At 46.1% G+C, this 13,905-nt stretch overlaps 1 protein-coding gene across 2 annotated transcripts in view; it reads left to right on the forward strand.

Moving 5' to 3' along the window:
* LOC115159677 (netrin receptor UNC5D-like) overlaps positions 1 to 11,198 on the forward strand; it is a 314,803-nt gene extending 303,605 nt beyond the window's left edge. For both annotated transcript variants that reach the window (XM_029709631.1, XM_029709632.1), the window contains 3 exons: positions 1,684 to 1,848; positions 2,295 to 2,473; positions 8,068 to 11,198. In XM_029709631.1, coding sequence (XP_029565491.1) covers positions 1,684 to 1,848; positions 2,295 to 2,473; positions 8,068 to 8,314 — 591 coding nt within the window. In that variant the 3' untranslated portion in view covers positions 8,315 to 11,198. The remainder of the gene's footprint in view (positions 1 to 1,683; positions 1,849 to 2,294; positions 2,474 to 8,067) is intronic.
* Positions 11,199 to 13,905: the final 2,707 nt, after the last annotated feature.

The raw sequence follows: 13,905 nt of genomic DNA on the forward strand, positions 1-13,905 counted from the left end.
GGAGGGAGGGAGGGAGGGAGGGAGGGAGGGAGGGAGGGAGGGAGAAATACCTGAGGCAAAGGTCAGCGAGAGTAGAAGCTCAGTGAACAGTTTATTAGGTACACCACCCCATTCACGAAAATGGTTCATCGTACAGACAGTGAGTCGCGTGGCCGTGGCTTGCTATATAAAGCATTCAGTTACTGTTCGACTGAATGTTAAAATGGGCAAAACAAGTGACCTATGCGACTTTGAGCGTGGTATTATCGTCGGTGCCAGGCGCACCGGTTCCATCTCAGAAATGGCCGGCTTCCTGGACTTTTCATGCACGACAGTGTCTAGGGTCTAGCGAGAATGGTGCGACAAACAAAAAACATCCAGTCAGCATCAGTCCTGTGAGCGAAAACATCAAGTGGATGAGAGGTCAAAGGACAATGTGCAAGCTAACAGACGGGCCACAAACAGGCAAATAACGGCACAGTACAACAGTGTTATCCAGAACGGCATCTCGGAACGCACAACTCATCGGTCCTTGACACGGATGGACTATTGCAGCAGATGACCACACCAGGTTCCACTCCTATCAGCTAAAAACAAGAAGAAGAGGCTCCAGTGGGCACACGATCACCAACTCTGGACAATTGAGGAGTGGAAAAACATTGCCAACCTGGTCCGACAAATCCCACATCATGCTGATGGCAGGTCAGGATTTGACGTCGGCAGCATGAGTCCATGGACCCATCCTGCATGGTGTCTACTGTACAGGCTGGTGGAGGTGGTGTAATGGTGTGTGAAATGTTTTCCTGGCACACGTTAGGTCCCTTGATACCAATTGAACAATGTGTCCATGCCCGAAGAATTCAGGCTGTTCTGGAGACAAATGGGGGGTCTGACCCAGCACTAGATGGGTGTACCTAATAAACTGTGTGTATATCTAAGATCTAATACATTACTATTATTATTCTAGAGCTGTACTCTACGTCTGCATCCCATATAGCAGTCTATTCCCTTCACAGTGGACTAGTTTTGACCAGAGCCTAAGTAGTGTACTATAAAGGTAAAAGGGTGCCATTTAGGATGCAGCCTAAAGATGTACTCAATAGGAAGCTCTCATGTCATTATCTATCATTATTTGCTTGAAGGATCCCAAGAGAGTCTGATTCGTAGTTGTGTTTGTCATTAAATCTATGACCACACAGTACATAGGAACGGAATTGACTTTTAAGGACAGAATGTTGACTAGGCCATCTCCAATTCAGTTTGCTCATGGGTACACGACCCCATCCCCAAGAGGCTGCTGATTGTATTCCCTTCATTGATTAGCAGAGGTTGTTGAGTGGGTAAAGAAACCATTGACCTGGTCTGGTCTGAACTAATAATTAAAGGTGAAATAGAGGAAAGGGGGCAATGCAATTAGCTGGCATTCAGGCATTGTATTTAGTAAATATTGTCATCCAGGGTCTGTATTCAAAATGCGCCTCAGAGCAGAAGTGCTGATGTTGGATCAGGTTCCCCCCGTTCATGTAATCTTATTCATTATGATCTAAAAGGCAACATGGATTCTATGTCAGCACTCCTATCCTGAGACTCTTTGTGAATACTTGCACAGAGCTAGATTAGGTCTATAGTTTATTTCATGTATTGATCTCACTTGCTCTCTCTCCCCCTTTCTCTCTCTCCCCCCTTCTCTTTCTCTCCCTCTAGGAGTTCTCGTTCTCTCAGGTGTGGGCTAGTAACCAGCGGCCCCTGCAGTGTGCCTTCTCATTGGAGCGCTACAGCCCCGCCTCCTCCCAGCTGTCCTGTAAGATCAGTGTGCGTCAGGTCAAAGGTCAGGAGCAGATCCTCCAGGTCTACACCTCTGTGGTCGAGGTAAGGGGAGGAGTGTGTGTGGGAGGAAGAGTGTGTGTGTGTATATGGCAGGCAGTGTGTTTGTCGGGGGGGGGTTGTTTGTGTGTCTGCAAGTGCGTCCATGTGCATGTCCGTCTGCAAAATTGTGCGTGTGCGTGCGTGTGCGTGTTGTGTGTGTGTGTGTGTGTGTGTGTGTGTGTGTGTGTGTGTGTGTGTGTGTGTGTGTGTGTGTGTGTGTGTGAATCCTGTATGGAGCTGATGCTGTGATACTAATAGTCTCTCTCATTAGAGTGAATGTCTCCTGATTTTACTGAAGGGCTTTTCTTAATGAAGCTCGCAGGGGCCTCTTGATATATAGATTGCATTGAGTTAATTCTTTGAAGCCATATAATCTTATGTTATCTGTAGAAAAGAAATGGTCACTCTAATACCGATCATTTTTATGCTGCAATGGTTTCTGCCACCAGAGTGAAAAGGAGGTAGTCCCCTTCTTCACTCAGTCGAACTGTACCACCATGTCGCTGACGGGGTCCAGGGCCTTCAAGATCCCCCTGTCCATCCGCCAGAGGATTTGTGCCACCTTCGACACAACCAACGCCAAGGGCAAGGACTGGCAGCTGCTTGCACAGAAACTCCACATAGACAGGTGAGATACCATACACACTTGCACACACACACACACACACACACACACACACACACACCTGCTTTACTATACACCCAGAAACTCTGGGTCCCCATCCTTGATTGGTAGTCCAACTGTTGTATTGGCCCCTCCAATGTTCATCATGTTTGACTAGCAGCCACCATTTCAGTCCATTTAATTTAGGGATTCTAATAAGTTTTATTGAGCTGGATTAATAATTTGTTATTTTATTTCACCTTTATTTAACCAGGTAGGCAAGTTGAGAACAAGTTCTCATTTACAATTGCAACCTGGCCAAGATAAAGCAAAGCAGTTCGACACATACAACAACACAGAGTTACACATGGAGTAAAACAAACATACAGTCAATAATACAGTAGAAAAATAAGTCTATATACAATGTGAGTAAATGAGGTGAGATAAGGGAGCTAAAGGCAAAAAAGGCCATGGTGGCAAAGTAAATACAATATAGCAAGTAAAACACTGGAATGGTAGATTTGTAGTGGAAGAAAGTGCAAAGTAAAAATAGAAATAATGGGGTGCAAAGGAGCAAAATAAATAAATAAATACAGTAGGGGAAGCGGTAGTTGTTTGGGCTAAATTATAGATGGGCTATGTACAGGTGCAGTGATCTGTGAGCTGCTCTGACAGCTGGTGCTTAAAGCTAGTGAGGGAGATAAGTGTTTCCAGTTTCAGAGATTTTTGTAGTTCGTTCCAGTCATTGGCAGCAGAGAACTGGAAGGAGAGACGGCCAAAGGAGGAATTGGCTTTGGGGGTGACCAGAGAGAAATACCTACTGGAGCGCGTGCTACAGGTGGGTGCTGCTATGGTGACCAGTGAGCGGAGATAAGGGGGGACTTTACCAAGCAGGGTCTTGTAGATGACCTGGAGCCAGTGGGTTTGGCGACTAGTATGAAGCGAGGGCCAGCCAACGAGAGTGTACAGGTCGCAGTGGTGGGTAGTATATGGGGCTTTGGTGACAAAACGGATGGCACTGTGATAGACTGCATCCAGTTTATTGAGTAGTGTATTGGAGGCTATTTTGTAAATGACATCGCCGAAGTCGAGGACCGGTAGGATGGTCAGTTTAAGAGGGTATGTTTGGCAGCATGAGTGAAGGATGCTTTGTTGCGAAATAGGAAGCCAATTCTAGATTTAACTTTGGAGATGTTTGATGTGAGTCTGGAAGGAGAGTTTACAGTCTAACCAGACACCTAGGTATTTGTAGTTGTCCACATATTCTAAGTCAGAACCGTCCAGAGTAGTGATGCTGGACGGGCGGGTAGGTGCAGGCAGCGATCGGTTGAAGAGCATGCATTTAGTTTTACTTGTATTTAAGAGCAGTTGGAGGCCACGGAAGGAGAGTTGTATGGCATTGAAGCTCGTCTGGAGGGTTGTTAACACAGTGTCCAAAGAAGGGCCAGAAGTATACAGAATGGTGTCGTCTGCGTAGAGGTGGATCAGAGACTCACCAGCAGCAAGAGCGACATCATTGATGTATACAGAGAAAAGAGTTGGCCCAAGAATTGAACCCTGTGGCACCCCCATAGAGACTGCCAGAGGCCTGTACAGCAGGCCATCTGATTTGACACATTGAACTCTATCAGGGAAGTAGTTGGTGAACCAGGTGAGGCAATCATTTGAGAAACCAAGGCTATTGAGTCTGTCGATGAGGATGTGGTGATTGACAGAGTTGAAATCCTTGGCCAGGTCAATGAATACGGCAGCACAGTATTGTTTCTTATCGATGGCGGTTACAATATCATTTAGGACCTTGAGCGTGGCTGAGGTGCACCCATGACCAGCTCTGAAACCAGATTGCATAGCGGAGAAGGTGCGGTGGGATTCGAAATGGTCGATAATCTGTTTGTTGACTTGGCTTTCGAAGACCTTAGAAAGGCAGGGTAGGATAGATATAGGTCTGTTGCAGTTTGGGTCAAGAGTGTCCCCCCCTTTGAAGAGGGGGATGACCGCAGCTGCTTTCCAATCTTTGGGAATCTCAGACGACACGAAAGAGAGGTTGAACAGGCTTGTAATAGGGGTTGCAACAATTTCGGCACATAATTTTAGAAAGAAAGGGTCCAGATTGTCTAGCCCGGCTGATTTGTAGGGGTCCAGATTTTGCAGCTCTTTCAGAACATCAGCTGACTGGATTTGGGAGAAGGAGAAATGGGGAAGGCTTGGGCGAGTTGCTGTGGGGGTGCAGTGCTGTTGACCGCGGTAGGGGTAGCCAGGTGGAAAGCATGGCCAGCCGTTAAAAAATGCTTATTGAAATTCTCAATTATAGTGGATTTATCGGTGGTGACAGAGTTTCCTATCCTCAGTGCAGTGGGCAGCTGGGAGGAGGTGTTCTTATTCTCCATGGACTTTACAGTGTCCCAGAACTTTTTTGAGTTTGTGTTGCAGGAAGATAATTTTTGCTTGAAAATGCTAGCCTTGGCTTTTCTAACTGCCTGTGTATATTGGTTTCTAACTTCCCTGAAAAGTTGCATATCACGGGGGCTGTTCGATGCTAATGCAGAACGCCACAGGATGTTTTTGTGTTGGTTAAGGGCAGTCAGGTCTGGAGAGAACCAAGGGCTATATCTGTTCCTGGTTCTAAATTTCTTGAATGGGGCATGCTTATTTAAGATGGTGAGGAAGGCATTTAAAAAAAAATAACCAGGCATCCTCTACTGACGGGATGGGTTCAATGTCCTTCCAGGATACCAGGGCCAGGTCGATTAGAAAGGCTTGCTCACTGAAGTGTTTCAGGGAGCGTCTGACAGTGATGAGTGGAGGTCGTTTGACCGCTGACCCATTACGGATGCAGGCGATGAGGCAGTGATCGCTGAGATCTTGGTTGAAAACAGCAGAGGTGTATTTAGAGGGCAAGTTGGTTAGGATGACATCTATGAGGGTGCCCGTGTTTACGGCTTTGGGGTGCAACCTGGTAGGTTCATTGATCATTTGTGTGAGATTGAGGGCATCAAGCTTAGATTGTAGAATGGCTGGGGTATTAAGCATGTCCCAGTTTAGGTCACTTAGCAGCACGAGCTCTGAAGATAGATGGAGGGCAATCAGTTCACATGGTGTCCAGAGCACAGCTGGGGGCAGAGGGTGGTCTATAGCAGGCGGCAACGGTGAGAGACTTGTTTTTAGAGAGGTGGATATTTAAAAATAGAAGTTCAAATTGTTTGGGTACAGACCTGGATAGTAGGACAGAACTCTGCAGGCTATCTCTGCAGTAGATTGCAACACTGCCCCCTTTGGTCGTTCTATCTTGTCTGAAAATGTTGTAGTTAGGGATGAAGATTTCAGAGTTTTTGGTGGTCTTCCTAAGCCAGGATTCAGACATGGCTAGGACATCCGGGTTGGCAGAGTGTGCTAAGCAGTGAATAAAACAAACTTAGGGAGGAGGCTTCTAATGTTAACATGCATGAAACCAAGGCTATTACAGTTACAGAAGTCATCAAAAGAGAGCGCCTAGGGAATAGGAGTGGAGCTAGGCACTGCAGGGCCTGGATTAACCTCTACATCACCAGAGGAACAGAGGAGGAGTAGGATGAGGGTACGGCTAAAAGCTATGAGAATTGGTCGTCTATGACGTCCGGAATAGAGAGTAAAAGGAGCAGGTTTCTGGGGGCGATAAAATAGCTTTAAGGTATAATGTACAGACCAAGGTATGGTAGGATGTGAATACAGTGGAGGTAAACCTAGGCATTGAGTGATGATGAGAGAGATATTGTCTCTAGAAACATCATTGAAACCAGGTGATGTCATAGCATGTGTGGGTGGTGGAACTGAAAGGTTGGATAAGGTATGAGTAGGGCTAGAGACTTTACAGTGAAATAAGCCAATAAACACTAACCAGAACAGCAATGGACAAGGCATATTGACATTAAGGAGAGGCGTGCTTAGCCAAGTGATCATAAGGGTCCAGTGAGATTCAGACAGCTAGCCGGGCCATAGGTAGCAAGCTGGCAGAAGATGGAGGGAGGTCTGTTTTTAGCCACCTCGTGTGTTTCCGTCTGTAGATTAGTGGGGTTCCGTGTGGTAGAGGGGACCAATCCAATTGGCAAAATAGTTATAGTTATAGTGGCCCAAGAAAATTGTCCGTTAGACCTATTCAGATAGCAGCCGATAAGACAGCTAACAATTAGCGGGCCGCAGATGGGCGTTCAGGTTACGTCGCGACGGAGGGGCCAGTTGGATAACTCCCTCGGGCAGATAACGTCGGTAGTCCAGTCATGAAGGCCCGATGGAGCTCCGCATCGGCAGTAAAACGGGTCCGGATAGGTGATTGTAGCCCAGGAGTGGCTGATGGAACTCTTCAGCTGGCTAGCTCCGGAATAATTGATGTTTGCTCTGGGACCGACGTTAGCCAATAGTCACTCGATAGCAGCTAGCTAGCTGCAAGATCCAGGTGTAAATGTCCAGAGCTTGCGATAGAAATCCGGGGAAATCCAATAATGATACTGCAAGGTCCAGCAATGTGTCTCAAGTCTATTTTATTGCTCTATTGCCTTGGTCAATGTGTTTGCAAATGACTAATTTTGAAGTTACAAAATTTGAGAAAAGATAGAACAAAATTTGAGAAAAGATCAACTCTACCAGTCTCCCTATGGATGTGCCTAGTCATTGGCATAATGGTTGGCTTTTTATCTGGGCCTTCGCCACTGTGCCAGTCTTTATCTGCTAACACCAAGCAACCCTACCAGTGACCAGGTCACAGACACACTCTGCTGATATCATTATAGATCTGCACACACACACACACACACACACACACACACACACACACACACACACACACACACACAGTCTTGTATAAGTAACCTTGTAGAGACACACAATTCAGTCCCATTCAAATTCCTATTTTCCCTAGCCCTCAACCCGTTATTTGTCAAGGATGTTGGAGATTTTAGCGGTAATGGGTGATCTCTATTCCCTCAGCAGAAGAAGAAACAGTCAATAAGGAGTGTGGAAAAGGGGAACAAAGTTTACTGAATAAAAGTGTGACATAAGCCGTGTGACCAGGAATGTCCATGTGCATCAAATCATTTTCCAGCAAACTGTCGGAAAACAAACGTGGGGCGTTTTGGAATGGGAGAAGAATTTAAGGTGCATTTTCGACCCAGTGGAAGCCACCAGCAGCATGTAATGAGAACGTCTGTACCTTGTTAAGCAGATTTATCTTATGTTAAGCAATTATTTATTTTGGTATGTGGGAGCATCATCACCACACCTTAGACAAAAAGGGAGGGGAGAGAGGTCGAGCTCTACTGTAATGAAACAGTGCCCTCTGGTGGATGTGAGTTGTAACAACAGCTGAGGTGGCGATATAGCAGGAAGTTTAAGCTGAATTTGACATTCAGCATAATGATCTCAACAATATGCAATATGCATGTATTTCTTTCCTTCTTCCTTTTCATCATCTTCTTTTTTGGCCAGTGTCTCCCAAACCTCTTCCTGAGTAACCCCAGCCAGTTTCTTTTATTGGATCTATTCCAGAACAAGCATACCTGAATCATCAAGCTGCATTCTACATTAACACTCTCTCTCTTTCTCTCTCTCGCTCTCTCCCACCTTGCTCCCTCCCTCCCTCCCTTCAGGAACCTGTGTTACTTTGCACGTCAGGAGAGCCCATCAGCGGTGATCCTCAGCCTGTGGGAGGCCCAGCACCAGGACACAGGGGACCTGGACTCTCTGGCCAGCGCCCTGGAGGAGATCGGCAAGGTCCACTCCTCCACCCACTCCACCTCCAGTAGGGCCACCACGCTGACCACCACAGGGACCACCACAAGGACCACAACTACCCTGGGCTGCAGCACTGAGGAGCTGGACACTGAGTTCACCTAACAAGGGGAGGAACGGACGAACAGGATCCCCAGTAGAGGACCTCAAGGCTGGGGATGAATGGATGGACCCTAACAAGGAGGAGTACATACAGAGAACTCCAGTAGACTAATCCAGCCAGTGGAGGATTGGGCCCGAGAGCAGAGAGGACTAAGGACTAAAGGGGAAAAAACGAACTACTGTAACTAAAGTCAGAAACCACCAGGCTGTATGGAGGGGGAATAGGGACAAGATGACAGGGGAACAAGGGGTGCTACAGAAGAAGGGTACAAGGGAGAGAGGAAAAGGGCTGAGGGGGCCCAGGGACAAGGGTTTGTGAGGAGAGGAACGCAGGCCAATGGCGAGGGGTGGAAAAGGAGACGGTGGTAAGGGAGAGGGGGACAAGATAGCAGTGTTCAAGAGATAGGGGTTCTAGAGGTCCTGGTCAAGAGGGAAGCTATTGTTGTTTCGGTAGACACAGAGGAACTAACTAACCAAGGGACTAAACCACAAACTAGTCAAAAAGTAAACCTCAACTGAACCACAAACCAACAAGAAACACTCTTCCTAACCTGGACTATTAGGTCCTGTCCCTCTAGCCATTCACCTGGGAAGCCAGAATGCTTTGTGTTACGTGAAGTTGTTGTCGTTTATTTTATATTTATAATATATTTTCTTTATTTTCTTGTGTTTTTCCTGCACAGTGATGGTGTGTTCAGTGCATAGGCCTACTGTGGAACCAGAGAGAAACAAGGAACACTTTCGAAGTATTCGGATGTTGACAATATTTATGAAAAACAGTCAGTTATGACATCTGTCATATGATGTCACAAACATTTGGTTTACCCACACCTAGGCTCTGTTCCAATACCCACACGAGCATGCATTCTACTTAGAATGAAGCATTGTATTGGGGCATGCATTCAGTGTGGTATGCTGGTGTGGATATTGGAACGTAGCCAATATGTCATTTTACTGAAAGTCACTGTAAAACTTCTGGTGACATACTAGAGCAGTGAGAGTAATTAAGAAATGCATATCTGCAGATGAATGAAAGCGAATGTGTTAGGGATGGGCTAAACTTTTCCCTCGCTGTCACATGGGTAAGATCAACACACAAGCAGAATGGCAATTTGGCATGTTTTTATTTTACCTACATGTATTGGTCCGAAAATGAATTAAAGTGATTAGAGTATTTATGTGTGCTGTTAACCCTTAAAGGGATAGTTCAAGATTTTGGCAATGAAGCCATTAATCTACTTCCCCATATTTAGATGAACTCGTGGATACCATTTTTACATATCTACGTCCAGTATGAAGGGAGGTAGTTTCGTGAGCCAATGCTAACTAGTGTTAGCGCAATGACTAGAAGTCGACAGGAACCGATAGCATGCTAGCTGTTCCCATAAACTTCTAGCCGTTGCGCTAACGCTTGTTAGCAATTGCACCAATGCTAGTTAGCAACTTTCTTCAAACTGAACGCAGATACATAACAATGGTATCCACGAGTTCATTTGACTCTGGGGAAGTAGATAAAGGGCATTGCCAAAATCCGACTTATCACTTTAAACTCTTGCTCCAGTGGTGCTGTAGGCCAAATCAGAAAAACGAACTAACTAACCCTTAGCCTACTAACAGAAAATGCAAACCCAATATTTTTCATCCTCAAAAAATCCCCCCCCCCACACACACACACACACACAAAATAATACAAAAATTAAACTGAGGAACAGTGTGCAAAACTGCCATACTATTGTTTCATGGAATTGACAGTGTTTTTACATGCCAGTACCAAATTATAGTAAGCTCTCCAGTCTCCACTACCTAAAGTGTGGGTCACACCAGGCATGTGACAGAGGTGACCCGCACTTTGTTATAGCATTTAAACCCATCAAACACAATCGGAGGAGCTGCAGCTAGGAGATGATGAACTGACACACACTCTGGGCAAACATGCATACACACACATACACCATGTGTGCACACACACACTCACAACCACACACACACAGTTCCCCAATGTGGTGAGGTGTATGCCTAATTGAACATGCAGACGGATGTCACTACAGTGATCGTCTTAAGGAGCTATCTATGGACAGGGCGAGTGTGCGTGTGCGTATGTGTGGATGGATGTGTGCACACCTGCAGTGAGTGTGTGTGTGTGTGTGTGTGTGTGTGTGTGTGTGTGTGTGTGTGTGTGTGTGTGTGTGTGTGTGTGTGTGTGTGTGTGTGTGTGTGTGTGTGTGTGTATGTGTGTGACATGACTTTGAAGATCTGTCTTTGTCCCGTTGGAGAATCCAGCCTAGTGCTAGTATTTGAGTTTATCCTGGTGTGTAATGTATGTATCTCGCAAGCTACTGTCTTTAGATCTGTATTCATTTGGAGAAAATAAAGAAACAGTACTGAGTAAAACCATATCCATTTGTCAGAGATATACTGATATTTTCATCCGAAAATGTATCGCTTTTATTCTGAGCTGCTTTTACATAATCGGCCTTTCCTTACTAGGAAGAAACATACCTTTGAATTCTTAGAGATCCTACTTAGTTCTCATACTACAATTATTATATTTTTGTTTAGAGTAAAGAGTAACGACTGAAAATAGTTGAATAATGATTTTATCCTGAAAATATTATGTATACAGTGAGGGGCATTTATCATTCATTTAATGAATTAAGCCATGAAAGTTCTGTAAACATTGTCTATAATCACATCTTATTTACTTGGCTTTGTTTTATGACGCTCTACATTTTGAATGTTTATGTTAATCAGGTGAATAGTACGATGATTATTATTCTGCTTATCACTATTTGATGTATATTTTAGCAGATTTTTGTTCTATTTTTTCCTCAACATGATTTGCAAATGTATATACTCTATCATGTTTTGAAATAAATATGCAGTGAAATTCTCTTGTTTTCTTTGGTCTAAAAATTAGATTTTATTGTAGGCTGGGATTTGATTGTAACGGCTGTCGTAGAGAGGGGACCAAAGCGCAGCGTGTTGATTGCTCATGATGAATATTTATTATAACTCAAAACACTAAAGGAAAAATAACAAAGAGAAAAACAAAAGCGCACAGATCTGTCAGGTACCTAAACTAAACAGAAGACAACTACCCACAAACACAGGTGGAAAAAACCTCTACTTAAGTATGATCTCCAATTAGAGACAACGAGGACCAGCTAAACTAAACATAGAACTACAAAACATATAAAAACACAAAACACCAGCTGACACGCCCTGACCTACTCTGCCATAGAAAATAACATCTTACTATGGTCAGGACGTGACAGTACCCCCCCCCCCCCCAAAGGTGCGGACTCTGACCGCACCTAAACACAACAACCCCCCCCCCCCAAAAAAAAACAAAAGGGAGGGTAGGGTGGGTAACTCCTGTCTATGGCGGCTCTAGTGCAGTCCACATAACCTTATCCTCCAGCGGTTCCTCCAGCAGAGGAGGTGGCTCCGATTCGGGGTGTAACCCCCGCTCCACCCGCTGATCCCTCTGCTTCAGTACCACCGGACCGTGGATCGTCGTCGGAGGAACCGGACTGTAGATCATCGCCGGAGGTTCTGGGCTGCAGGCCGCCGCCGGAGGTTCTGGGCTGCAGGCCGCCGCCGGAGGTTCTGGGCTGCAGGCCGCCGCCGAAGACTCTGGGCTGCAGGCCGCCGCCGAAGACTCTGGGCTGCAGGCCGCCGCCGAAGACTCTGGGCTGCAGGCCGTCTCAGGAGGTTCCGGGCTGCAGGCCGTCGCTGGAGGTTCCGGACTGGGGAGCGTGGCTGGAGGCTCCGGACTGGGGAGTGACGCTAGAGGCTCCGGACTGGGGAGTGTCGCTGGAGGCTCCGGACTGGGGAGCATCGCTGGAGGCTCCGGACAGGGGAGCGTCGCTGGAGGCCACGTGCCTTGGATCATCACTACAGGTTCCGCGCCATGGATCATCACTGGAGGCTCCAGGCCATGGATCATCACAGGAGGCTCCAGGCCATGGATCATCACTGGAGGCTCCGGCCATGGATTATCACTGGAGGCTTCGTGCCATGGATCATCTCTACAGGCTCCGGGCCATGGATCATCCCTACAGGCTTCTTGCCATGGATTATCCCTACAGGCTCCGGCCCATGGATTATCACTGGAGGCTCCGTGCCATGGATCATCCCTACAGGCTCCGGGCCATGGATCATCACTGGAGGCTTCGTGCCATGGATCATCACTGGAGGCTTCGGACCATAGATCATCACTGGAGGCTTCTTTCGTGGAGCTGGAACAGGTCTCACCGGACTGGGGAGACGCACTGGAGACCCGTGTGGCTCAGTTGGTAGAGCATGGTGTTTGCAATGCCAGGGTTGTGTGTTCGATTCCCACGGGGGACCAGTACGGATAAAAATGTATGAAATGTATACATTCACTACTGTAAGTCGCTCTGGATAAGAGCATCTGCTAAATGACTAAAATGTAAAATGAGACCGGGTGCGCAGAGCTGGCACAGGGTATACAGGGCTGTGGAGGCGCACTGGAGGGAGAGTGTGAGGAGCAGGCACAGGATGTACTGGGCTGGGGAGGTGCACTGGAGGGAGAGTGCGAGGAGCAGGCACATGCTCACCACGATAAGCATGGGGAGTTGGCTCAGGTCTCACTCCTGACTCTGCCAATCAACCTGTGTGCCCCCCCCCAAAAAAATTGGGGGCTGCCTCTCGTGCTTCCCCGGTAGGCTTCTGTATCTGTCCAATACTTGCCCCCAAGTCCAGTCTATCCTCTCTCACCACTCCTCCAGAGACCAGGTATCCATCTCCTCCCGGGTACGCTGCTTGATCCAGTTGTGGTGGGTAGTTCTGTAACGGCTGTCGTAGAGAGGGGACCAAAGCGCAGCGTGTTGATTGCTCATGATGAATATTTATTATAACTCAAAACACTAAAGGAAAAATAACAAAGAGAAAAACAAAAGCGCACAGTTCTGTCAGGTACCTAAACTAATCAGAAGACAACTACCCACAAACACAGGTGGAAAAAAACCCTACTTAAGTATGATCTCCAATTAGAGACAACGAGGACCAGCTGCCTCTAATTGGAGATCATCCCAAAAAACAACAACATAGAAATAGAAAACTAGACCCTAAACATAGAACTACAAAACATAGAAAAACACAAAACACCAGCTGTCACGCCCTGACCTACTCTACCATAGAAAATAACATCTTACTATGGTCAGGACGTGACATTGATCAACAATCTAAACACATTTTTGGCTTGAGCCAACATTTGCAGTGTTTACCGTGAACAACATCTCCACAAACATCTTTAAAGATATGCTACGGAACTTTGGCGACTAATATGTCTTTTTTAAACCTCCCACTTTGGGCTGGATTTGTCAATGTGTTGTTCATACAGTGCATTCGGAAAGTATTCAGACCCCTTGACTTTTTCCACATTTTGTTATGTTACAGCCTTCTTCTAAAATTGAATAAATCGTTTTATTCCCTCATCAATCCACACATAATACACCATAATAACAAAGCAAAAACAGGTTTTTAGAAAAAAAACTAAAATATCACATTTACATAAGTATTCAGACCCTTTACTCAGTACTTTGTTGAAGCATCGTTGGCACGGATTA

Source organism: Salmo trutta, chromosome 23, assembly GCF_901001165.1.
Source record: "Salmo trutta chromosome 23, fSalTru1.1, whole genome shotgun sequence".
NCBI lineage: Eukaryota > Metazoa > Chordata > Actinopteri > Salmoniformes > Salmonidae > Salmo > Salmo trutta.